Here is a 27437-nt window from a genome sequence, read left to right on the forward strand (position 1 = left end):
AAAGCGTTGTAAGCTTGCGAGCCACGACAAGGCAGACACCAGTTCGCAAGTCCTAACACTACTAGAAAATACTAATATACCTCTATTAGGATTAAAATTCTCATTTACCTCTATTACGAGGGAGAAAGACCACATTGGATCTATATCCAGTAGAATGAAAGGACCTGCAAACTAGGGAAGTGGGGAGGGGCGGGCTTAAACCTGGGAAGGAGGAGCCACAAACCCCCAACAGCTGAAACAGCTGAGAATAGGTTAACAGAACACAAAACCCCAGCAAGCTCTTTTTGGGAACCCCTGATCCACCACAAAATATATGTAAGGGGGTCACTCCCGGTTCCCTTGATCTTCCCTTGCCCTCTGCCTTACCTCTGTGGCAGTGGGGGAAGGGAATGGCGACTTCTCCCGGTTGGCGCCGCCATCTTGGCTAGCGCCATCGGGGTCCTGGTGCTCGCGCATGCGCGTATAGCCGCGACGGTCATCTAAGTACAGAAAGAGAGGAGCGGAAGAGCGCGCGCAGCGCAGAGGGCCCCAATAGTTCGCACAGGTGCAGGGAGGCTAGGCGCCGGCCATTACATAGTTGCGCAGGCTCAGTGGAGAGTAGCGGCGGCCATTACAAATCGCGCACGCGGCCCCAATGACAAAGAGGGCCATGGAGGACTAGAGCCCCCAGAATGCACAGAGGCAGACAGGCCACCTGATGCCAGGCAGCCAATAGGGGGCAGAGCTTGTGGCTGACAGGAGAGAGAAGTGGCAGTTGGTGACAGTTGGAGCTGGGAGAAGGGAGGGGAAGGAAGTGTGTAGGGAGCAAGTGGCTTCTTACACTAGGCCAGGTTACCCCCAGGCCCCAGCTAGGCCCAACTCACCAGTAGATGTGTAGCTGCTGTGTAGGGAAGGCCCTAAGGTAGGGACTTTACCCTTTTAGCAGTAGTTTAGCCAGTGAGACAGACGCTGCTGCGTGCTTTGACAAGGAGGGAGCAGTGTGACAAGTGTGTCTGGGATCAGACCTGCATCATTCAAGATAGAGACTATCTGTGTGGTGATATCTGGATTGGGAGAGGACGCCATTGCTGTGGATTCAGCGTTGGACGCAGACGGGTCCTTTCCTGTTGTTGCTGTACCCGGGCACAGGAACCCCGGGCAGGTATTTCTACAAGTGCACCAACAGTACCATACATACCGGTTTACTTACAGGCGCTGATCACGTCTAGTGGGTGGGTTGCTGGACTATTGGGACACTTGGATATAGTAGTGGGGTTTGTGGCCCAGTGAGGCCAGGTTAAGGGTGACATGGCTGTGTTGCTATTATTCATGTGATGTGATGTTATTGTTTTGCCCATATAGTAAACAGTTACATATATATACTTCCTTGTATGTGTTTCCTATTTGTGGTTCCTGTGTCAGGGGTCATTCTATACACCTGATATCCCTGCACAGGTGGAGGCGCTGTAAGCATACATTCCAGGATACACCCCAGTCTCCCAGTGGCGGAGGTTCAGGCCTCCTGTGAGCCTAACAGGTATTGCACCACACTGTAACATATGTAGATTTCCCCACATGGTCCCTATCTCCGATTTATAACCGTTACATATATAAATATGTATAGGACTTGCGAACGGGTTTCTGCCTTCTCGTGGCTCGCAAGCATATATATTTTGTGGGGGCTCAGGGGTTCCCAAAAAGAGCTTGCTGGGGTTTTGTGTTTTGTTAACCTATTTTCAGCTGTTGGAGGTTAGTGTCTCCTCCCTCCCAGGTTTAAAGCCCGCCCCTCCCCACTTCCCAAGTTAGTAGGTCCTTTCATTCTGCTGGATATAGACCCACTGTGGTCTTTCTCCCTCCTAATAGTGGTAAATGAGAATTTTAATCCTAATAGAGGTACATTAGTATTTTATCTGGCAGTGTTAGGACTTGCAAACAGGTGTCTGCCTTGACGTGGCTCGCAAGCTTACAACGCTTTGGCCAAAGGGTTAAACTAAATTACCCTTTTTCAAGAGAATATATAAATATTTTACTGTGTATTTCTGTCATGTTGGATGTAGCATTGGGCTTCTCTGTCGTCTGTAGAATAATCCGTGAACCAAATAGATTAATGGAAAAAAATTGTCAGAACAAAGGAAGTGAGATAAGAATTTAGCAGGCTAATCTTATCAGGAAAACAAAGGTCGTTAAGATAAAATTTAAGGAACAAAAGGTAAAAACACAAGCATATCCACTTGCTCATATATTTTTTTTAAATACCCCAGGTAGGGTCAATGCAACATGTGTAGACATGGAGGTTCACAGACTGTGTCCTGTATATATTTAGTATCCCTGAATTCATTATTTCTGCTCTCTGTGATCACAAGATTCATGGAATATTTATACAGTCAGAGGAATGGGGGAAATGATTAATATTGTCTTTCTTTTGTTCAGGTTAAACTGAAGGCTACACATGGAGAAACATGGGGAACAGACCAGCAGCAGTGGAATCCCCAAACAACTGGATAACTATTATTATGCTGTTCAAAATCCTCAGTACCATCCAGCAGCACCAGGCAGCCAGCAATATTTGGGAGCTTCAGCCCCTGTTTACATGCCACCTCCACCACTCTACAGTCTGCAAGACCCAGAGGGTTTGACTGCCCCCACCCACAGCTCCTTCCCACCTCCTCACCAGCCACAACAACTCTTCTTCCAGGAGGGCAGTGGACCCAGACCATATGTGGGGGGGTCTCCTCCAGAGTACCACATTGACATGATGGATAGCAGCCCTTTCTTGGAGAAATCCATCAGAAGAGGTAAGTGGGGTTGAGAGGGAGGAATAATTTATAATGACTATGTAAGAACCTCAATCACTAGTGATTCTAAGGCTGTGGTTCTCAGACTGTGGTCCATAGCCCTCCAGTGGTCTCTGAAGGCTTTAGTGATGTCCTCAAAGCCTTTCACAATGCACTGCAGACAGATCTCTTTTGTGTACAGTATGTCTGTGTATGTTCTATCACCACTAAAAGCTGATTTTTAAATATAGTATTTTGTTACTATATTCAAAAATATGTATAAACAAAGCTAAGTGTAAATATGGTAGTCCTCCGAATGATTAATAACACTGAAGTAGTCTATGTTAAAGGACATACAGTATTTGAGAAAGCCTGTTGTAAGACATAGGAAATTAAGCAATTGCTTAGGGGCAAAAGACATTCAACGACCCTAATAGGTACTTAAATAGTAACCCCTTTGGAGAACAAACACAACAGTGGTAGTAAAACAGTGGTAGTAAAAAAAAATAGGAGCTAAAAAAGATCTGTAGAATGTTTCTTCTTCACAGGTCTGAGAGTGTGACATGGTCCATACAATCCATCAGGTTCAATTACATTTGTATGCTTTTTTATTTATTTCCAGTATGTGGTAAATACCTGCTTGGAGTGTTCCTATATACCTCCATTGACTCTGCTCCACAGGCTCCCCTTACAAGACAATTATATTAACAAATACAATCAGCTACCTATAAAACTTTGGTCTACGTCAAAAGGTTTCAATTTCTACTTATCTGCAATAAAGAGGGCAACATTTGTGTAAAGTGTAACAAATGGAGAACCTTTGCTCAAGTCATTTTCACAGAATTTGCAATGTATACAGTAAGTTTAATAATACAGTATATGGAAAAATAAAGTGCACAAACGATGTCATTTTATTAAAGTTTGCACATACTATACCATGTGATTAATTGATATACATGCTAAAACATGTTAGTACATTTCACACACACACTAAAAATTATATTGAGTTGTTGCTATTTTACATGTACACAAGCCAAGTATTGTTTTGTACTCTGCGTATTTAGCTTTTGTGCAACTAACAACCTTTAAAATTTGATGCACTATGTAATTTCAGTGAAGATTAAATTGTTATTATAAACTGCTTTACATCATTAAATTATTAATGATAATGTGGGTTACATTATTCTAAAGTCTCTTTTATTTTAATATATTGGAGGGGTCATTTTAAATTATCAAAAACGTAATTGCTCACGCAACAAACAAAGCTGACACATTACCTGAATAACCCAACTAGAGTATATAAGAGCAATACCTATGTAGCGCTGTTTCCCCCACCCTATGGGAGATGTGGCTGCTACTGAGTATGTGGTGTGTTACAGGAGGCCTGAACCTCCGCTGCTGGGAGCCTGGGGTGTACCTGATCCGTCTGGTGACAGCGCCTCCACCTATGAGGGATCCTAGCTATACTGGAAAACCCCGTCACAGGACAATATACCCAGTCAGTAACACACACCAGAGTATGGTATAATGGTATTTACTAGGCACAGACTTAGAACACACATATAATATGCAACAACACCTTATAATACGTTTATTGGTATAACCACACAGTATTCCCACAGTACCTGGGTGCAGGGGCACCAGTGTCCCAGTGTCCTGCCCACAATAGGCACTCCCACCCCAAGTGTGTGCCACAGCGCTACCCACAATAATGTTAAAGTTGGTGCACTTGTAGATTGGGAATACCTGCCGGGTGCTCCAACACCCGGTAGCGCCAACAGAAGACAAGGGGCCGTCCGGTCCCAAACCGTCGCCGTCAGCGATGAGTCCGCCTCCACGTGGGGTGGTATCCAGCTGGAGGGTCCCACCTTAACAGTCTCTTTATGCGTTAGTGGTCTGGTCCCAGACCACAGGCCGCATCTGCTGCACGGCGTCCTTTATGGTGTCCCTGACACTAATCAGATAATGGGGCACTGTCTTTGTCTAAGGGCCTGTCCCCTGTAGCAGCCACAAGCATGCAGGGGAGTCGGGGCATAGCTGGGGCCTACTAGGGGGTCTCTGGCCTAGTGCAGAGGCCACAGACACCCTGCACACACACCCTACCCTCTCCTTGTCCCAGCTCCGCCTGGCAATGCTCGCAGCACGCCAAATGTATCCATCCTCTGCTGCCAAGATTCTCCTAGCCTTATTGGCTCTCGCGCGGCTTCTGATTCCCTTCTGGGGATTGTAGTTCCCCTGCGGAGTCTATTTGTAATGGTCGCCGCTTGCGCAGGCTACTGCACATGTGTAAGGTGTTCCAATATGGCCGACGCGACCTCGAGTGCTACTGCATATGCGCTGGAAGTACGAACATGGCCGCCACCTGCTTGGGAGCTCCAGCTACTGGATCGCCCCTCTACTAGCTTCCGCACTCTCCGGTGGTTCCCCCGCTGTTGTTGAAGTAAGCGGGGACCAAAGGGGGTCGGGGGGGGAGGCAAGGGCGGCCTAGAAGGAGACCTGGCCACACCTAATTTACTTATTAGGAGCTATTTACCATGTTCTTACATATATTAGTATACAGTACATAAAAATACCACTTGTGCTTTTGCATGGCTGCAACCCTGTCTTTCCCTATTATCGCTTACCAAACAGTGCTTCCACTGCAGCCATGGATTCTGGGTAATGACATGCAAATGAGCACAGTATGTCTTTCTTTACTTCTTTAGAACACATCCTTCTAAAAATAAAAGGAACCGGCACTATAGAGGTCTTCATACAAAAAAAGAAGAGGTTTTAATCCACATAGTGTGGATTAGGACCTCTTTTTTTGTATGAAGACCACTGGAGTGCCGGTTCCTTTTATTTTAAGGAGGATGTGTTCTGTATTATAGGTCTCCCCAGTGGGGGGTGACCGCTTTGCACCTGAGGCAAGTACATGGATCCAGTGAGTGCTCCTATTTCTTTCTTCTTGCTATACTTCTTATCCATTTTAACATGGAACTCTATAACCTTACACACGCCGCATTACACAGCTTTTCAGCACAGCCGGGGTTAGAAAAGTGCATAGCCACTAAACCTTCTCACAGATAGATTTTCGTTTTTTGAGAGCCTATGTCACATTGTGCCTGTGACCTGGGTTATTCTATGTGTAAATTGTCTTCTCCGGGGGTCCAACCTATCCTTTTATCATTATTTTCTTCTTTTCTTTAATCTTCTTCATTTGTCAAAACCTAATGCAACACGATCCACAACACGATGTTGTCTCGTCGGCTTCTTGATTTAAAATGAGATGTCAAGGCCTTATATCTGGCCTGTGACGTCACATTTTCAGGTCAGATGGTACAGCTCCAATCTGATTGGATACTGTATCATGTGCCCGCCTCTTTTTTTTTTTTTTGGTTATGGATGTGACATTATCTCCAAGGGAGGTATGACACATCTTTCAATCCACATGGCTATATCACATGGTATGATTGCCAATGGGATTTAAGACAATCCCATTGGTTGCTGTACCATGTGATAGGTTACATTAGTTCAAAAGGATATGACATCACTTTAAAGGATGACTTTAAAGGATCATACCATGTGATATAATCATGTGGTTTGAAGGATGTAACGTACCTCCCTTGGAGATGACGTCCCATCCTTCACCAAAAAAAAAACAAGAGACGGGCACATGATACAGCATCCAATCAGATTTGAGCTGTACCATCTGACCAGAAAATGTGACATCACAGGCCATATATAAGGCCTTCACGCCTCATTTTACCTCAAGAAGCTGATGATCGATTGGAATCTAACGTGGTTTTTTGGATTGACAGATGAAGATAGAAGTTTACAGAAAAGACAAAAATAATGATAGATGAAGAAAGAAGACGGTGATTGAAGATAAAAGAAAGAAGAATTTTGTTACCTGTTCCGGATCTTCAAGGTGGATGGCGGCAGATTGACGTTGATGACGTCGCGGTACAAGAGCTTGCAGATTCGCCATGATTCGGAGGGCCAATGCTTCTAAAGGTAAGAAAAATATTGAATGCATATAATTGTATTTTTACAGGTTTTTTTATTATATTTTTGTATTTTCATGTTTTTTATTGCCCATTGACTGCTAATGTATTAATCTGTTCCCGTTTAGGGTACAGATCAATACAGTGATAGCCAATGCATTTTTTGGCAAATACTTTTTTACTATTTATTTTTTAATTTGACTTTTCTGTTTATTGCTTTGCTTACATTGTTTGTAATTTGGATGGCTTGTTTTTATTTAATTTTGCAATGGTTTAGTGTTTTTATTTAATTATGTATTTTGTTGGCTACTGGTTTTAATTGATGTGTTGGCTAGTGGTTTCATTAATTAATTGATTTGTTTGTTAGTGCTTTAAATGATTTAATTGAATGGTTGGCTAGTGCTTGTATTTTTTTTATTGGTTGCCTAATGGTTTTATTTCTTTAATTGTGGTGTTTAGGTGCTTGTGTATATGTGTTATTATTGTGTATTTTGGGCATTCATGCATTTGTATTTGGGTGACCATTGAGTGCTATTGTGGCTTATGCCCATATTATATGGGTATGATGTACCACTATGCCACTCAATAGGTACAGAGTGGGTATAGTGGGCCCGGGGTGGGTGGTTAGGCCTCCAGGGTGGGTACTGGGGGAGGGTGGGTTAATTCCTTAATTAGTATAGCGGTTATTAACAGCTAAGGTGATTAAGGGGTTAGGGGCCATTAGATTTTATTATTGATTCTATTCTTTTCGGCAACGGAGGACATGGCCCTGCAGTATGCTGACAAGGGTGCCATTCATGATGGCAGGGGTAAGTAGAAAGGTTTATTTACTTTATTTATGCTGGCTGGCTAATGTTTGATTTAATAATGGGCAAATTAGCTATTATCCATAGCTTGATAATAGTTATTTTACCTATTACTGTACTGTATGTGTTTGGGGGGAGGGGGAAGGTGTATTTATTGCAATGTATGCCAAAAATATTTTGAACAGGATTGGTACCACAGGCCAGCGGGGACCCACAGGGACCACCCGAGGAACCCTGGACTCCCACGGGGACCACTCGAGTACCCCTGGACACCCACAGGGACCACCCAAGGACCCCTGGACACCCATAGGGACCACCTGAGGACCCTCAGACACCCGCGGGGACGACCTGGAGGCCCACGGACACCCGCAGGGTCCAGCTGAGGACACCCGGACACCCGCAGCCTCTGGTATCAATCATGTGGGGGTAGAGGAAGTGGGTATTATGTTTATTGTGGGTAGTGGGGGTGGGTAAAGGGGGCATTTGGACCTTGGTGGGTAGCGGGAGGGATTAATCCCTTCATTGCCTTAGCGGTTAGCCGCTAAGGTAATGAAATTGACTGTAAATGCATTTTTATTGCATGGGATCCATGCCAGGGGTCTCTGGTGCTGATATTAATGGGTATCATCTCCAGAGACCCCCGGCATCAATCCGATGCAGAAAAAAAGCTCTTTTTTTTTCTAAGTCCTGTCCTGCCATGTTTCGGCATTTTCTCACCGCCTTCACGCCAACTTTTCCTGGTGTGAGGATTTTGTGAGAAACTCGCCATTCTAGAGCTGCGATAGGCTTCGATAACCTAATTGTGGCTGCTAGATTTGCACGAGCTTTATGAAAAGGGGCTTATCGCCGCTCACTCAGCGATTGTTTTTTTTGATGCTGACATTTTTGGCGATTCATTACTTTATCGCCCACTTATCGACACTTACAGAATCGGAGTAGGCATTTTGGGCGATAAGTGCTTGATAAGTGGCTTATGAACGCTTAGTGCATAGACCCCATAGTCTTTTCTCTCAGGGAGAGTTGTTGACTAAAAACCAATATAAAATCATGCAACAAAACAAATAGTCAACAGCAATAAGTGCTCTGTGCTTGTGCGCTGTAAAAAAAAAAACAGTACATAAGTGCTGCTAAGCAGTGTAAGTAAGCAGCCCAGCCAAAATGGCTGGGTGGGTTAAAAAATTCACATGAACCCGTAGCCAAAAGGCCTGTGGTGTGACGATAAGTGTGGGAAATCTAGTCTGTGAATTAAAATGCATCCATGCAGGGGACTGTTCTATGTGCCGGTCGTGCTGCTTCTCCAGGTCTTTCTTCCCCCCTGTTCAGTTCCCTACAGTTGGCGCCCTTCTAAGTGCCCCCTCATCCCCACACACCCTCCCCCCCCAGGTATACCAGCCAGGGGGAATGGACAACAAAGAAATCTCGGGATCTCAGTTCCGTTTCTCAGCCAGGCCACCATCCTTTCTACCCCTGCCACAGTAAGAGCAGATCTTAGCCAAAAGGCTGCAGCTGTGCTGAAAAGCTGTGTATTACGGCTGGTGTAAGCTTATAGGGTTCCATGTTAAAATGGATTAGAAGTAAAGAGTGACTGCATTGGCAGCAACACAGCTGACAAGCCGTACGCTGGGACTGCACATTAACTGAACCTATTACACCAGGTTCAATGTTGTGGTGCTCAGCAATTTAATGACAACATCCAACAGGGTGCTGACCACCTATCCCTTATATATTACCGTAGCTATACCTAAGCACAGGGTCACCTAGATCAAGGGTGCGCAAACTGCAAGGATTGTTTGGGGGAGTAGAGGGGGGGCCCGGGCTGTTGCAAAAGGTCCCGTGCTCTTCCCCAAAGCATTTAAATTAAATGCCGGGGGATCGCACGAGGACTCTGTAACCTACTTACCGGGATTCAGAAGCCATGTTGTGCTTCGTCGCCATGGCAACACTGCGTCAAATTACGCAACGGGGCCATGTGACGTGACATCACATGACACATGATGCCTCGTTACCATGGTAACAGGGTCATGTGACGTCACCCGCGGCGTCATTTGATGCCAGTAACAAATTAAGGGGGGCGCGAGCACCTGGGGGAACAGGCAGGGGGGTGAAGCTCCAAACGTTTGCGCTCCGCAGACCTAGATATTAGTGGTTAATTCCATCTCTGATCACCAGAATATTGGGGTCCTATACATCGATGATAGACTTAGGATATACTGTTGTCCATCTATTCAGTATATTGAATGCTCCAGAGTGCCTATCACAGTACTCCTTAGAGCGGGGGAGCGCATCCTTTTTGAGCTACGCCCCCTTGCCTGCTCCCCCTCGCTCTCACGCTCCCATTACCTGGTTTGGCGGTGTCAAATGACCCCGTTGCCATGGAGACGGGCATGTGACGTCACCCCGCATGACACCGCGGCTTCATTTGACACCGTGTTGCCACGGCGATGCATCACAGCAACCCGTCTGAATCCCGGTAAGTGAGTTGCAGAGGCCTCACGCGATCCTCCGGCATTTAATTTAAATGGGAAGAGCGCGGGGCCTCTACAACCGCCCGTGCCCCCCAAAAAAAATCCGCGCCCCCCACTTTGCACAATGCTGCCTTAGACTATGCGTCAATCCTAATTTTAACACCCATAATTTTAGTATTCGGTTGTAAATAAAGTATTTTAACTCTTATTTGAACTTTTTCTTGTTTAGTTTATATGTGTACCTACCCAAGATGCACCACCAGCACAATACACTTACAGCAGATGCGGGGTTAGCCACTCCAGTCTACCTGATCTCTATGAGGACAAAGGGATTCAATTACTCATTTTTTTCTACTTTGCCTATTTTCAAGTTTTTAAAGTGCAAATGAGCAAAAGTGTGCCCATCTCTAGAAACTACATTTTAAAGTACAGTAACGTTTCTTAAATATATTAAAACTAATCCAGAAAATTGCTGCTTTTAGAAAAGATGAAAATAAAAGTAGATGTAGGCAAAGTTATTGCACCCGCTCACAGTGTTAACTGCGTTATAACGCAGAATATCATAGATTCTCCAATGGCAGTGATAATGCAAAATATCACAGAATATCCCACAATAACGCGACAGAGTTTAAAGTATCCCGGACTACATCTGTACTGTCTGATGTGAGGAAAGGATACATTGCTACCTAACCAGCACAGTCAATATTTGCTTATCCATTAACACTTGTGTCCTTGCTGATTACCAGCTTGGTGTTTGAAAATCGATGAGTCAAAGTCTTGTCAGGAGTAGTTACAAAGGACTTTCTATATGACTCGGTTGCACACGTAGTCAAACAATTGTACCATAACATTTCAAACCAAGTGTGATAAAGGCTGCCTGTTTCTGTACTGAAATAAGAGCTTTTATGGAAAACTGACATGACCCTCTGTATATTTTCTAACACAAACCTTGTTTTATATGTTCTCAGCTTTCATCCGGAAGGTGTACATTACACTGGCAATACAACTGGTTATAACAGTTGGCCTTATCTGCATGTTTATTTTTTGGTAAGTTCTCTTCTTGTTTATAGGTCACAAAATATGTGTATCTTTTACAAAGATGAATCTGAGCATGGATCTCTTATTTTGCTGTGATTTTTACCCAAGACTACACACTGTGATACTATAGTATCGGGGTCATTCTATACAATGATGTAGAAATCTAAAACAGGAATTATTCAGAAAAAGCTTTTATGCTTCGGATATCCTGTCATGATAACACCGTATCATGACATATGATGTATTTTAATAAATCTGATGCGTCACGGGTTAATGTACAGTTTGATTTGTCTTTATGCCACGATTTATAAATGTACTCATAACTTTCTTTTTCTAATACTTTAATACACGTGCGTCATATCAATATATTCAGGCGATTATGACAGCTGTAACTGATTTTGTCAGTTTTGCTCCTACATTTGAGTAACATATGGATATCTGTCCTTAACAACTCATACCCATGTAGTATGTGGCCGTATTGCATGCGTCTCCTTGCAATGATCACAGATATGTAACTCTTATTATGCAGAGTAGATGACATCACATGATATTCTAATTTTTAATAAAGTCTTCTAACTAAGTGGTGACCTGTGTGTCACCCCCTCTCTGTGATGCACATGGTGTGTCTCAGGAATGTTAGTTTTCTTTGAGGCTGACAGCCCAGGGGTCTGGCGATCGTTTATTGCCTTCCAAACAGCGTATACTGTATGTCACTTTTAGTGACAGCCTCCCCAATTAAGTTCTCTCTACACAGACCCAGGAAGAGCCTCAACCTATCATAAACCCAATATATTGTATTTTTAAAATCAAACTGTAGCTACATTAACCCCTGAAGCACCAGATTGATTAAAATACATAATATTTCATGATATTATTATGACATATCCTAATATTGTTAGTTATAAAAAAAATCACTGAGCAGCAGCTCGATTAGACTAGAAGCAACGTGCATATGACAAGTTCACCAATTCCAATGGCATCTTTTTATTTGAAACACCATAAACATGTTACCACAACATGGGAAAGCAATATTCTTGCACAGTTACGTCACTGCAGCATGACTGGTGCAATGTTGATTATGTTGGGGATCCTCCTTTTTTAACACATGAAACACCAGGCAATGTTTGGGTTGAAAAGGTCCCAGCATTTATTAACAATTTTGTTAAAGGTAAATACAAACATGTCAACCCCATGGTCCCTTCCAATGTTGAAAATGTAATGACGTCACAAATCCACACCAGTCACCAGCCGTACATTACACCAGTTAGGCGAGCATGTCCCCATTTCAGCATTATACAATTGCCCACAACCTCCTGCAAATTGAGAATTACCCGTTTAGCAAACAACCAGTTGCATCAATGAAAACCCAGAGAGTAGCCCTGCTGGAATCAGCATACATTTTCCCAACTCCTTTTTGGGTACCACCCCCAAATGGTACAATTGCAAATTCCCTCTTAAAGGGACCCACCATCCTTCCCAACTCAACTTCCTTAATAATCTTTATAATGTGTGAAAAGATTCTTCAACCCAACACAAATTAATGGAAGATGAAGTGATCCCCTGTTTACTACCAAATTTCCCTGAAATGTGTTTTTAAGATGTTCGCCAGAATCAATTAAAGCATACGGTAGGGTTAGCATTACACGTCAATCACTGACACCTATTCTTTTTCTCCTAGGAAAACCTTGAGGTATTGGGTGCAGGACTATCCTTATTTTGCATATGCCCTCCTGTAAGTATTTGCAAAGCTCTGTTCTATTCTTCCTTACATTTTCCCCTCATCAAAGATGTCTTCAGAGACTAAGGTCACTATTCAACATACTGTGGAGACGTCTCCTCAAGAGGGGAAGAGTGCAATTTAATTGACATGAATGGTACTATATTCTTTATTAATATAGGGAAGATGTCTTCACAGCATAGTGGGGCACAAGAATGAGACCGATTGTTAGTCTTCTGTAGGCTGATCTTGGTGTAGCTATAACAACTGTCACCCAGAATAAAATACATTATAGCAGCAAAATATGTGAAATCTTATTTGTTTTTTTTAATAAATCAGTTCTGTAGTATTACATAATATTTTTTTTTATTTTATTACTCAATTCAATGCAATTTTGTATGAGTTTTTATATATTGAGCATCCTTTGATTTCTATAGCAGGTTTTAGCACACCTCAAGAGCAGTGCAAGATATTTGTAACACTTTCCTGTTTGTGATACGTTGTTGCCAATATCCTCAGTTGTTTGAGCTGCAAACTGTAATAAAAGTTCATGTTACCTTAGTAATATCTGGATAAATTGTAGCTGCTGAGTTATAGTGACTGAAGAATTGATTTGGAACTGAAAGGCGGCCATTATGTTAGGCACACAATACGGATTTTTACAGAATTATAACAAGAGCACCAAACGATTTCCAACTTAGGTAAGAATGTAGAATTATACATTTTCACATATTTTACATATAAAAATAAGAAAAAAAGTGAGGAATGTAGTATTTATGCTTTTATTTCAATTCCTAGAGTGCAAGAGGAGCCAGCAATGCGTTTCAGGCTTCCTGCCAGCAAAGGGCCTAATACTCGTGTCTCCTTTTAGATAGTTTAAGGCCATTGTGATACAGAGATTCGTGCGATTTATGTAGGATATAGAGATTGGGGAGAGTATTTTTTTTTAAATTTTTTATATGTCATATATTTTTATTGGTTTTCATGGAGGGTTACAGGCAACATTCCACAAAATTTGCAGGGTGTATATTTACATCGCAGTGTACATATAAAGAAACCTGTGCAGAAAACCCTGCGGATTCAGTGATGCATACCGGTGCAGTAACTCCTCTTAATTTAGAAAGGATAGCTTAGGACAGGTAGAGAAAGAGAAAGGAGATAAGAGGGGGGGAGGGGGAGGGAAAGGGAGGGCACAGCCAACTCACGGTTCGGGTGTGTTAATTTTGATAGTTGTTGTAGGGCCATAAGTCCCAGACCTTGTTGAACCTGTCCAGGTTCTGATGCAAGAGCGCCGACAAGTATTCCATCAGTCTAACCCCGTTTGTTCTTCTGAGGACCATCTGCTTGGATGGAGGTTTTATTTTTTTCCAATTAGCAGTAAGCGAGCAGCGAGCTGATTCTATTGGTTTCGCTAGGAGGAACACCAAGGGGTCTAGAGGAATCTCCTCTCCTGCTATTTCCTCAGCTATAGAACGGATCATGTTCCAGAATATCTGGACCTTAGGGCATGACCATACGATGTGTGCCAGGTTTCCTCCTTGGCCACACCCTCTCCAGCACAAATCAGGCTGGCCAGGTAAAATCTGGCTCAGTCTTCTCGGGGACAGGTACCAATGAAATAGAATTTTGTATATATTCTCTTTGATAGTAGTGCAAATGGATGTTTTGGCTGCGGCTTCCCAAATGCCCTCCCAGTCATCTCTATCTATTTCTACGTTTAAGTCCTCGGCCCATTTAATCATGTAATTGTGGTTGGCGGTCACCATGGAACGTACTAGTCCCACATAGATTCCTGAGATCAGCCCTCTTTGGTATAGTCCTGCCACGCATTTCTTTTCAAAGGTCGTGTGGCTTTTGAATTTAGAATCTTGGGAGGCTACCTGGAGGAAATGTCTGATCTGGAGGAATCCGTATAAGGGAAATTTTACCAAGGGGTGGTTTTTCTATAACTCTGAAAATTGGATCAGAGTCCCCTTATTGAGTAGGTCTGATGCTATCTTATACCAGACTCTTTAAATTGTTTGAAGCCCCTGGGGTCGCAACCTGGGGGGAAGTCTGGGTTTCCGAATATAGGCATGAGAGGGGAAGGGGAGGATGTCAATTCATATCTGTCCTTTGTTTGCATCCAAATTCTCCACGTGCATCTCATGGCTCCTAGGCCTATTTCGCCTGGTTTTGTTATTTTCCCACCCCCTTGGGACCAAAGTAGAGCTCCAAGGGATAGGGGAGCCACGTAGGAGGCCTCAATCTCCAACCAGCCACAAGACGCTGGGTTGTTATTCCATACCACAGTTTGCTTTAGGTGGGCTGCTGTGTAGTACTTGTTTATGTCAGGTACACGTAGGCCTCCGCACTCCTTTGGGGCAAGCATTATCGTTCGCACAACCCGCGGCCTTTTGTCTTTCCATATAAATTGAAAGATGCTATTTTGTATGTTTTTGAGGTCTGCCAGCAGTACGCAGACTGGGAGAGTCTGGAAGAAATACAGCAGTCTGGGAAGGATGTTCATCTTAACTGATGCCACCCTTCCGAGCCACGAAATATGGTATTTGTTCCATCTCTGGAGGTCTTTTTTAATATTGGAAAAAAATGGAGGGAAATTGCAATTGTATAATGCTGCGCATGAATTGGCTATTCTGACACCCAAATATTTTATGTTTGTTGAACTCCACTTATAACTAAAGTTTAGCTGCATTAGTTTTACTTCTTGGGCAGTCAGGGTTAGGTTCAGGGCTTCTGATTTATCGCTGTTAATTTTGTACCCTGAAATCCGGCCGAATCTTTCCAACTCAGATTGAAGATTGGGGAGGGTCGTCATGGGGGATTTCTATGACAGGATAACGTCATCCGCGAACAACGAAATTTTGTGTTCTCTGTCCCCGATGACGACCCCCCTTACATCTTGACTCTGTCTAATTGTTGCTGCAAGGGGTTCGATCGATAGTGCGAAAAGGAGTGGGGATAGAGGGCAACCTTGTCTGGTACCATTCTTGATTTTTATGGGGACTGAGTCTCCTCCCGGGAGTTTTACAAAAGCCGATGGGTTCTTATATAAGGCCCTAACCCCCTCCAGGAAGGGGCCTCTGAATCCGAATTTAGTCATAGTGTGGTCTAAGAAATCCCATCTAATTCTATCGAATGTTTTTTCAGCATCTAGACTCAATAGGAATGCTTTTGTTTTCCCTAGATGCACGTGGTAAATAATGTTTATTATTTTACGTGTATTATCCGAGGCTTGTCTGCCCAAAATAAATCCAACCTGGTCTTTATGGATCAAGCTCGGTAATATTGGATTTAGTCCATTTGCGAGGATTTTACTATAAATTTTGAGGTCCAAATTAAGTAATGATATTGGTCTATAACTCCCGCACTGAAGCGGGTCTCTTCCTTCTTTATGAATAATTGCCAGATTAGCCGTAGACATGGATACTGGGACATCCTCCCTCTCCATGAACACATTGAAAATCTCCGTTAGATGTGGAACCAGCACTTTCTTAAATTTTTTGTAATATCGATTCGAGAAACCGTCTGGCCCTGGGGTCTTATTTGTCTTTAGTTGTTTTATTACTTCATATATTTCGTTAGGGGTTATTTTCTCGTTTAGTTTGAGGACGGTTTCCTCTGGAAGGACAGGTAAGCTGCACTCCTCCAGGTATCTAGTGATAGCCGCCAACCCGTACTGGGCGTTTTGGGGGGGAGGGGTTGGGGGGTTTAGATTGTACAGTTTGGTGTAGAAGTCTGAAAATTCTTGGGCAATTTCTTTGTCTTTGAAGGATTTTAAACCTGATTTGGTCCCAATTGCTGTAATTTGGGACTTAATCCATAGACCTTTTAATTTATTGGCCAACAGTCGGTCCGACTTGTTTCCCTTGTCATAATAACGTTGGTTTGTCCATCTGAGTGCTCTGTCTACCTCATCAAGTTGGACTCTTCTTAATTCAGTCCTTGTTTTTTCAAAAATTTTGTATAATTTTTTGGTGGGTTTGTTTTTGTGTTCAGTCTCTAGAGACCGGACCCTGTCTTCCAAGTCCGTCTTTTCTTTTTGTCTCTTTTTCTTTTGGAAGGACGCTATGGAAATAATGGATCCCAGGATCGTTGCCTTATGAGCTTCCCATAGCGTTAAGGGGGAACCAACCAAACCCTTGTTTATCTCAAAGTATTCTTTTAGTTTTTGCGTAATTGTGCCCACTATTTCTGGAGAATTTAGTAGCGAGTCGTTTAGTTTCCAATTGTAGTTACTGTTCTTACTGAAAGGCAGAGAGAGCACCATGTCTATGGGAGCATGATCGGACCAGGTTATCGAGCCAATATTTGACTGGGTGGACGCCTGGAGAACATTTCTGGTACCCAGAAAAAAGTCAATCCTCAAGTAAGACTGATGTGGGGCCGAGTAGAATGAGAAGTCTCGTTCCCCCTGGTGTTGGCTTCTCAAAATATCGAACATTGGGAAGTTTTTTAACATATTATTACATTTTTGGCATTGATTATAGATGCCTTTGTCGGCGCTGTGCCTTGGGCACTCGCTCTATCTTGGTCTGGGGCGCAGGTCATATAAAAATCTCCCGCCATTGTTACTGAAGATGGGTTAAGTTTATTTACCGTTTCAAAAATTGTCGCCATGAAGGGGATCTGGCCTTCGTTTGGCACGTAAACATTCACTAGTGCAATCGGCTCTCCTGTAAGTGAACCCAACAAAATTAGGAATCTTCCCTCTGGGTCTGAGATACTCTTTTCGAGTGCAAAGGGTGTATTATTTAGTATCAGGGTAGCTACCCCTCTTTTCTTGGTGCGGTAGGAGGCATAGTATGCTTGTGGGTATTGTCTGCTGAATGTGTTGAGGGGGGTTATTTGAGTTAAAGTGGGTCTCTTGGAGAAATATGATATCTCCCTTGAGCTTATTCAGTTCCTGGAGCGCTAGTCTGCGCTTCTGTACGGAGTTTAACCCCTTAACATTCATAGATATAAATTTTATGTTCGTTCCATTGGCCATCTTAGTTGTATTGGTTTGCGGGCCTTTGCTGTGATCACTTTCCCAAGGTGATCAGGCTCACTTAACTTAGGTCTGTAGGCCTTCCGTGGGTCAGCTGCACTGACCCTCACCTCCCCGCTGGACTCTGGGATTGTGGTGACCGATGCATTCAAGAGGGTGAGGGTGGGAGGGGAGGGGAAGGGGGGGAGAAAGAGACAGATAGAAAAGGAAATTTGAGGGCAATAAGAGAGCACAACCATAATAAACCTTCCTTGCCCTACTGGCAAAGGTGGAGGGCCTATAGCCACCGGGGCTTGTGTTGCTTATACTCGGAATCTATGAAGGTACATTATTATACCTGTAATCCTAGGCATATTGATCCACTCGCACTTGTCCCATTTTAGGGGCCAAGGGGGGAGTTGTGGGGAGGGGGGTGTTGAGCAGAGGTGGGGGAGGGGGGAAATGATGGGGGGAGGGGGGCAGGGCAAGTAGGGGAATGATGGGGGGGAGGAAGGGGGTTCCCTTGTGCATTCTACCAATTTTGTGGCTTGTGTGTGGGATTGTGGGAGCATGCATACATTTTTACTGACTGTAAACCATAGACCCAGGGTCCCAGCTTGGAGTCTCGGCTTAGATCGTTAGTTGGAGTCCTCATGGTGGCATCAGCCCATATATAAGATTCCTCCATGCCGTCTTTTTGAAATGGTGTGTGGGGGGGGAGTTCTTGAGGACTCTGATGGGGCGGGTGAAGCTTTGTGTGACCTCCGCTCCCGGGAAATAGATCAGGGAGCAAGGGTCTTCTCAATCCCGAGATAAGGTGGTGGTGGGAGCGGGGGGGGGGGGGGGAGAGAAGGGGAGTGGGGGGGGGGGTGAGAAGGGGATAGGAGGGGAGAGCAGCTTCAATCTGATGCCCGGGCCTGCCGGTTTGGAGTGGGTCAACAGGGCCAGGTCTGTTGAGGGGGAGAGGGGTGGACGGACCAATGGAGGGTCCGTGGTGGGTGAGGCCCCCCTCCCCGCCCCCCTGGGTCACCATTCCTCTTTCGTCTGGGATTAGAGTTCCGTTCGGCGTGGTAGACCCAAGGCTCCTTTTCCTAACCCCCCACTGGAGAATCAGGTAAGGAATCCGCTCCTGTTTTTCATTACTCCTCCATTCTTGGGTGCCTTTGGGATGCAATCCTCTGTGATGCCCTTGGGTATCTTGTTGGGGAGGGCGGTCTGCAGGGGCCTTCATCTTCATCGCCTTCATTCGTGTAGGGGAGGCCCAGTGCTTGAATCGGGGGATGTCCTCCGTATATGATATTGTGTGGAATTTACCGTCCGTGAGCACGATCAATTTAAAAGGGAAGCCCCAGCGGTACTTTATTTTCTTGTCCCTCAGCAAGTTTGTGAGGGGTCTTAGCTCTCTCCTTCTTTCAATAGTTGCTCTGGATAAGTCAGAGTATATCTGTATAGGTGAATCTTTGAAGGAAATTGTTCCTCTATTCCTGCTTGCTGTTAGAATGCGTTCTTTTTGGGAGTACGAATGAAATCTAACGATAACATCCCTTGTTTTTTGGGGGTCAGAGAATTTAGGGCCAGGAGCTCTGTGTGCTCTGTCTAGTTCCAGACTCTCCTGGGACAGATCAGGTTCCAGCTCAAGAAATAATTCCCTCAGATATGTACGTAGGGATTCTGCTGGGATAGTTTCTGGTATATTGCATATCCTGATGTTCTGCCGCCTCTCCTTATTATCTTGATCTTCTATAGATTCTTTTAATGCTCTTATCTCAAACGTCATTCTATTTAGGTCATCCTCTGTGTTTGACTGCGCGTTTTCAACGGCTCCCATCCTCTGTTCTGTAGCCTCTGTTCTTTTCGTTAGGGCCTCCATGATCCCTTTCAGGGAATTAATAGCTTTTTTGAGGTCCTCTTGGAAGCCTTTCCGCATCCTGGTGAAGAGGCTCTCCATATATGTTTGTGTGATTTCCCCCATGGGACCTGCACTCTCCAGCGCCATTTCGCCCTCAGCTCCATCTTGCGAGTTCTCGCTGGGAGCTCCCTGGCGCGGACTAGGGGAGAAGTAGGTTGATACGCTCTGTTGTAGCGTTTTTTTGTTTTTATTAGCCATCCCTGCTATTCAGCGTGATGTAGAGTATTATTTGATACCGTTTGGTGCTGTTTTGCGCACGTACTAGTTCAATTGCTTGGAGAGGGGCCGCGGAGCGAATCCCTCAGCGTCCATACTCGTTGACGCAACCGGAAGTCTCCTGTTTAGAACATTTTTAATGGGGCAAAGCCATTTAATCTTGTCAGTGTCTGCTGTGTCGCTCCTCCGCATGCGAGCCACTTTATTGCATCTATGCTTGGGTTTTCAGGGGTTATGTGGACATTTAAAACCAAAGACAGAACATAAAACACAGACAAAGCTCAGTTTTAGCACATCCAGTGAAATTCATACACGGTACAGTGCCTAAATATATATGTATAAATATCTATTAAGTAAAATGGTCTTTTAGTTTGACATTTTTGGCCAAAATTGTTGTAAGCCCCTGAGCCAACTTCACGGCAGACCACAATTCAGGGGTCCCTAACGCTAATATAAATTCTTAATAACCTGTGTAATAACAGGAAGAATGATTTATAGTAAATCTGTCAATATTAGTTGCAAAGTTCTAAGTCTGATTGAAGCCTTTATTAACCTGTACATTACCAGGAAAGCACTCTGTATTAGAGTTGTCACAACCATCCTGCAAGCAAACAAGTTCCCCTGTGTGGAAGATGCTATGGAGTGAGCCCTTAACCATTTAAATGTGGGAGGGGGTGAGCTTAAATTAAGTAGGAGGTTGCCAACCTCCAATCAGCCAGGACTAGCTGAAACACAATTGTGAAATATACTGGACACCTAACAAGCTCCTATTGGTTTTAAATATATATATATACACCTGGAATAATCACCTACCACACAGGTCCGCATCAGGAATACTGTGTGAACTCAGTACCAGTGGTTTATTAAAATCATCTGGCACACACTATTTATTTTGATCCAGTGCCAATATGGTGTTCTTTATTTAGGATCAACCCACCCTTAGTACGTCGTTCGACCAATATTTTATATTTGCTGTTTAATAAAGATTATGTTTTTAAATCATTCACTCACCACCAGAGTGTGAACCTGAGTGCTATATTGGGTTCCTTCTCTCCTTCATTTTTTAAATATATATTGCCATGTTCAGTAGCACTCCTCTGTGACACTCATATGCTTATATATATGTTGTGGTTATTTTGGGGGTTTAAGGAGCTTGTAAGGTGTCCAATATATTTCACAATTGTGTTTCAGCTAGTCCTGGCTGATTGGAGGTTGGCAACCTCCTACTTAATTTAAGCTCACCCCCTCCCACATTTAAATGGTTAAGGGCTCACTCCATAGCATCTTCCACACAGGGGAACTTGTTTGCTTGCAGGATGGTTGTGACAACTCTAATACAGAGTGCTTTTCCTGGTAATGTACAGGTTAATAAAGGCTTTAATCAGACTTAGAACTTTGCAACTAATACTGACAGATTTACTATAAATCATTCTTCCTGTTATTACACAGGTTATTAAGAATTTATATTAGCGTTAGGGACCCCTGAATTGTGGTCTGCCGTGAAGTTGGCTCAGGGGCTTACAACAATTTTGGCCAAAAATGTCAAACTAAAAGACCATTTTACTTAATAGATATTTATACATATATATTTAGGCACTGTACCGTGTATGAATTTCACTGGATGTGCTAAAACTGAGCTTTGTCTGTGTTTTATGTTCTGTCTTTGGTTTTAAATATATATCGCCATGCTCAGTAGCACTCCTCTGTGACACTCATATGCTTATATATATATATGTTGTGGTTATTTTGGGGGTTCAATAGGAGCTTGTTAGGTGTCCAGGTTATGTGGACATTGCCTAGTGACCGGGGCATGTGTAGCTGCTTTTATTTCTTATTCTCCTGCCTCAGCAGCCCCTGGACTAGGATTAGACTGTTTTTTTATGTTTTGGTGTTTATTTATTTATTTATGTTCCTGGGGGGAGATGTGCCTTTAAATCCAACCTGCGGTGGCCATCTTGGATTTGGTTAACACGCAGGCTGAAACGCAAGGAGCCAGACAGCTCCGATTCAGGCAGCAGACTTGCTCAGACCCCCTCCTCGCAGCGACGGTGCAGACAGGTGGAAGGAAGCACAGGGAGGCACGGGGGGATAATGGGAAGGCGCGCTGATTGATTTTACTGCCGGCCGGGAGAGGTAAGCCCAGCACTCAGCTACAGCTCAATGGTGGCCATTTTAGTTAGCCTCCAGCCGCACCAGAGCCCCGCGCCACCACCGCAAGCCCCACCGGTAGCCTCAGTCCCCGCCTCACAGTGGGGACACCGGAAGGTGGGGGGGAGCGCAGGACCGTGGTGCAGGAAGGCGCGCCCTGACGGACCGCCTGCCGGGGGAAGGTATGTCCAGTACTCGGCTCCCTCTCCCTCACAGGGCAATGGCAGCCATTTCAGAGCCCTGCGCCACGTCCCGCTGAAAGTCTCCTGGCTACTCACTCACTTCTCCCTCCAGTGCGCACAGGGGGAGTTTTATTCAGGTGGGGGACAGACTGCAGCACTTGTGAGGAAGGGCGATCAGGCACAGGGGGACCGAGGCTCAGGCGTGGGGATAGCTCGCAGCACCTGGGAGACCCATAGGTGGAAGGGCACCGAGTGACAGGGGGAGTGGGACTCGGACAGAGGGCAGGCCGCAGCACTCGGGAGGAAGGGCACCCAGGAATATGGAGACAGACTTGGCAGTTGACAGCTCTGCAACACCCGAGAGACCCGTGGGAGGAAGGGTGCCCAGGCACCGGGAGAGAGATTTTCCTAATTTGGGTTGACAGGAGTGGGAGGCAGTCCAGGCTCCAATTTAATTGTTTGAAGGGGGGTCGGGGGGACAGATCCGCGTGTCAGCTCGCCTGTTTATTCTCCTGGGCCTCAGGAGGAGAGGGGCAGAATCCAACTCACGTTTTTCAGCTCTCTTCTTATACCCTTCGGCGCTGTGATAAAGTCAGATATGTTGTACTTGGCATCTGTGTTTGGATGCCTGATTTTATGGTTTTATTGAATGTCTGTTTATCCGTATGATACTGCAAAGCCTCGTGTCTCTTCGGCCTAGGTCTACATGCAGACACACCATCTAGGCCCCATAAGTGGGTAATTTCCACAAATATAGTCCGATTTGTACAAATCTCAGTTTGTAGTGATCCCCAGTTCTACTATACTCTATATCTGTGCCTTTTTTGGTAGTTAGAGCAACGATGCCCTGTGATGGATAAAGCTTGTGGTTTTGCTATCCGGGAGCTTAAGCACTACACGTCTATCTTGCATGAGCTCCAAGCCACGCCCCTCCTGGGGATAGTATTTCTACCGAACATAGCTGTAAAATATCAGTCCATGGCTATTTGGACCCACCCACTGGAATGTGAACCCCAGTGCACGTCTGCGTTGCCCCAAAGGCCGAAGGGCAGCCAAAGGGTATGAGCCGTTTGGTGATGTTAAAGTGGTGTTAAAGCTGCTCTATTTCAATCTGAAACTCACATCCCCTGTACCCAATTTTCCAACTCTATCTGTCCATGAAATGTCTGTGAATTGACTGTATAACCCTGTTCTTTTAATGTAAAGATGTATTTTTTATAACCCTGTGCCCAGGACATACTTGAAAACGAGGAGGTAACTCTCACTGTATTACTTCCTGGTTAAACATTTTTATAAATAAATACATTTACATGTCAAAATATGAGACTAAACTGATCATTATTATCAGAGATTATTGCAAAGTGACAAGGAAAAATGAATTCTGTAAATGCTAAAATTGCATGAGTTGTGTCATTTTTGCATTGCATCTATTCATGAAAAAAAACATTGGGGATTATTTATCCTTAAATGCAAAATTAGATCTTAATAGAAAAAATTCTTCCACCTTTTGTTTAATATCATCGGATGTGCTGTTAAGTTGAAGCTTTTTTTTTTTAGCAATGAACTATATGTGTTGTATTTTTCAGTCCTTGTACCTTTGTCCTGGTTCTGGTTCTGGCCTGCTGTGACAAAGCTCGTCGTAAAGTACCACTGAACTTCATCCTTCTTGGACTTTTTGTAAGTCTTCTGATTTAGAGATTACTGTAATCGTGTATACCCTGAAGAGAAGGGGTTTGAGAGCAATTGGTTCCCACGGGTGTCCTTGGCACCTGGGGCTTAATCTGGTTGCATTACTTTATTTGTATTAAAAAAAAAAAAAAAATCTGACTTGCAATTTACAGTCTCAACAGCTCCTGCACAATAGAGCCATTGTATTATTTACATACTGTCTGTATTAGCATAATATGTGTAACACCCCCTGCAAAGAACCTCGCTTATTCTTCAATGAATAAACGAAAACTCTTTACTACAGACCGCACTGGAAATGCCCACTGCCCTTTAATCTTCTGCGAACCCCTTTTTTTCTCTTATATCATTCGGAAAGGGTCAGAGACAGAATGCATCTTGGGCCATTCTCCAAAGGGTAATATTGGTCAGAACTCCTTAACACTACTTAGTGAATGATCATCAGAGGAAAATAGCAGTGACTGTGAGATGTCGCATGTCCCATTCTGTCTCCCTGCCCTGGCTTTGTCTGTCTGTTAATATATAAATGGAAGTACAGTATCATTATGGATGTACGTTAAGAACATTCTAAATGCTGATGCCTGACAGGTTAAATTGACAACTGCGCTCTGCTTTTTTTCATTGGACTTTGACCAATGAGGGCGTAACATGAAAATTGTTCAGAGGACATTGCTACAGTCTGTACTCATGTTATCAAAATGATAACAGGAAGCTGCTACATCTAATAATGAGTCACAAAAAATCATTGTAAACCATTGCACAATCAAATAGCACAACATAGTGGATGAAAACCTTCCAAGTATTATCTCCAACTAGTAATACTTGTGGCGTATGCATAATGATAACGCCTTAATGCGAGTCTGACAGTTGCTGATGGCACTCTGCATTCTTGTCTTCTTTTATTCCAGACGGTGTTTGAAGGTTGCATGCTTGGAGCTATTTCAGCGTAAGTCTCAGCACAGAATTCCTTATCATTCTCATTGTAATTATGATGTTTCTGCAAGACTCGGGGGATCATTTACATTAGCCAGTTCCAAGCCCATGTCCCATTCTAGTGAATGGACATACAAGATTTCTGGTGCTTTATAATGAATGGCCCTCATTTTAGTTCTCAAAGAAGTGGCACATATACTTATTAGCGCTGTTAATTGCAATGCCCAATCCCACCACCAACCTAATTTAACAATATGTAGAAAAGGAGTGTCAATTAAGCGCCTACCTAATAATATGGAACCAAAGTACTAACTGAATATGAAAAATAGAGTTATTTATCCCTAGCCCTTCTTCCCACAGAGACCAAATTAATATACGACAAGGACGCACATAAAGATCACATTTTATTAAAGGGCCATAATCCTGCCAAAGATTATACAATAAATATTAAGGAGCCAAGGTACAAAAACAATTATATTAAAAATATATATATATATATATATATATTGAGACAAGCAATCAATGTTCCTAAGTGGCCCCTCACCTCTCTGGTGGAGCAGATATTGTATGAGCCGGCCGCCCCAAAATGTTGCTGCCGAATAGGCCAAATGGGAAATCCGCCAACTGTGATGTACTCAGTGAGAAGACCAGGCTGGAAACATGGAAATGCCAACACATTGTCCCGAGTGTACACCTCCCACTATACAAATGCGTACCCGGCCACGATTGAGCAAAGGGGGTGGGGTTAGGGGGGAGGGGGATGTACTCAGTGAGAAGGTGTTTGAAGAGAGGTATATAGGGCCTAGCACATTCCTGGGTCTGTATCCTTCCCCTCACCTGGGCACTAATGAATGGATTGCAGTATAAAATGCAGTCCAGACACCTCCTTGGGCGGCTGCTGTTCAGATCTGGAAGCACATATGCTGACAGCCTCAGTGAGAGGTGAGGGAGAACTGCGGTTCATGTACAGGGTTCTGAGTGGGGAAAGAGTTTAGTTCTCCCACTTATAGTGAGTAACGTAGAGGTATTAGTTAGAGCTCCAAAGTGGAGTTAGGTCCTTTTTGTTTATACGTATCCTTGTTTTGCCCTGTAAATACACCCTGTTAAGTGAATCCTAAGCTTTCCTGGCTTTAATACGGGACAAAAGGCCCGGCAGCGTGACTAAGACATCACGCTATATATATATATACTTGGCAATGCTTCTCCTTTCTTTCCACTAAACTAATGCAATAACTATTTTTATCCTCTCCTTTTTTTCTATCTTGCTTTTAATAGGATGAGTTAATATTCAGGTTCTAGTCTATACTCACTGCAATAGTGTAATGGGGATATTCGGTTGTTTTTGGCTTTCAGACTATTTGAAGTTGATGCCGTAATGTGGGCTGTTGGAGCGACTGTTTTTGTCACATTGGGACTGACGCTTTTTGCACTGCAGACAAAAGTAAGAAAAAACAACAGACATGTACACTGTACTTTGAGAATGCCTTCTTCTTCTTCTTCTACTACTATATAGAACATTAGTTTCCATTGCCAACACATAAAATCCGCCGGCCTTCGGGCACTTTCATGTGTCCTGCCGCCTCCTTGGTGCTGCCCTCCATCTCCTTTGGAATCCCAGTGGCAAATGACGCTGCGGAACTCATCAACGTGGCGGCGCACAGCGTCATGTTTCCATGCCAACAAGACGCTGTGTGATGTCACGTTTGGGGCTTCTGCAGTGTCATTTTATGCTGGGATTCCAAAGGAGATGGAGGGCAGCACCAAGGAGGCGGCGGGACACATGTAAGTGCTTTCCCATTAGGTCCGATAGGCCCGAGAGTGCATCAAATGGATATAGGGGCGGACATTTTTGCCGCCCAGGCCTAATGGGAAATCCGCTACTGCTCCTACCTCATACATCTACTGCTGATTGACTCACAAAGTGGGCGTGGCCCGATTATAAGGCGGGTATGCACTTTTCGACATAACTTTATTTTAAAAAATCGCCTTATAATCAGACAAAACTGGCAATTTGATAGAGATTTTTACTCGAGTACTATGTTGTTTATATACACTGGCGACACACTTTATTCGAGCTTGGCTAGTCCCACGAATTCGGGTATACCCGGGTGTATTGAGGTTTGTGACTGTTTTCTGCCCGAGTGCATTGAGTTATTTTCCAAGCAGGGATTGAAGCATTTTATTCCCGCTGGCTGCAATACTGCACAGTATATATATATATATACTGCATTACAATTCATGAATTTATGCCATCTGGTAGACACGCGAAGCATTGCAGCCTATTAAATCCTAATCATTATCGTTTAACAGATCAGCCGCCCATCAGCCAGGCATGAACCCAGGCTGGGAAGGCAAATGCAACGGGGCTTGTCAGAGGTGAGGAGTGGCGCATTCCAGGTATCTGCCAGGTACATACCGGGTATTTGCTCGAATAAAGTGTGTCGGTGCAGTACCGCCACCAAACACATCTTTATACGATACGTGGAGGAGCACACCTGGGACTTAAATTTTAATCATTTGAATATTCTTTCCATATACAAATTATTATGCAAAATCTAAGTAGACCACGTCAACTGCATTACCCTGGTCTAAACTCCTACTTACCTCCTCAAAGAAACAAATAAGGTTA

General features: G+C 43.9%; 1 protein-coding gene across 7 annotated transcripts in view; it reads left to right on the forward strand.

Annotated features, from left to right (window-relative positions):
• LOC142487671 (protein lifeguard 2-like) overlaps window positions 1-27437 on the forward strand; it is a 48487-nt gene that overhangs the window by 12358 nt on the left and 8692 nt on the right. For 2 of the 7 annotated variants that reach the window (XM_075587363.1, XM_075587365.1), the window contains 7 exons: window positions 1435-1516; window positions 2410-2774; window positions 10979-11057; window positions 12727-12780; window positions 23776-23866; window positions 24784-24821; window positions 26162-26249. In XM_075587363.1, coding sequence (XP_075443478.1) covers window positions 2429-2774; window positions 10979-11057; window positions 12727-12780; window positions 23776-23866; window positions 24784-24821; window positions 26162-26249 — 696 coding nt within the window. In that variant the 5' untranslated portion in view covers window positions 1435-1516; window positions 2410-2428. Of the gene's footprint in view, window positions 1-731; window positions 1142-1401; window positions 1517-2409; window positions 2775-10978; window positions 11058-12726; window positions 12781-23775; window positions 23867-24783; window positions 24822-26161; window positions 26250-27437 lie in introns of those variants that run through there. The other 5 variants (XM_075587366.1, XM_075587367.1, XM_075587364.1 and 2 more) reach the window with 4 other exon arrangements.

Source organism: Ascaphus truei, chromosome 2 (assembly GCF_040206685.1).
Source record: "Ascaphus truei isolate aAscTru1 chromosome 2, aAscTru1.hap1, whole genome shotgun sequence".
Taxonomy (NCBI): Eukaryota; Metazoa; Chordata; class Amphibia; order Anura; family Ascaphidae; genus Ascaphus; species Ascaphus truei.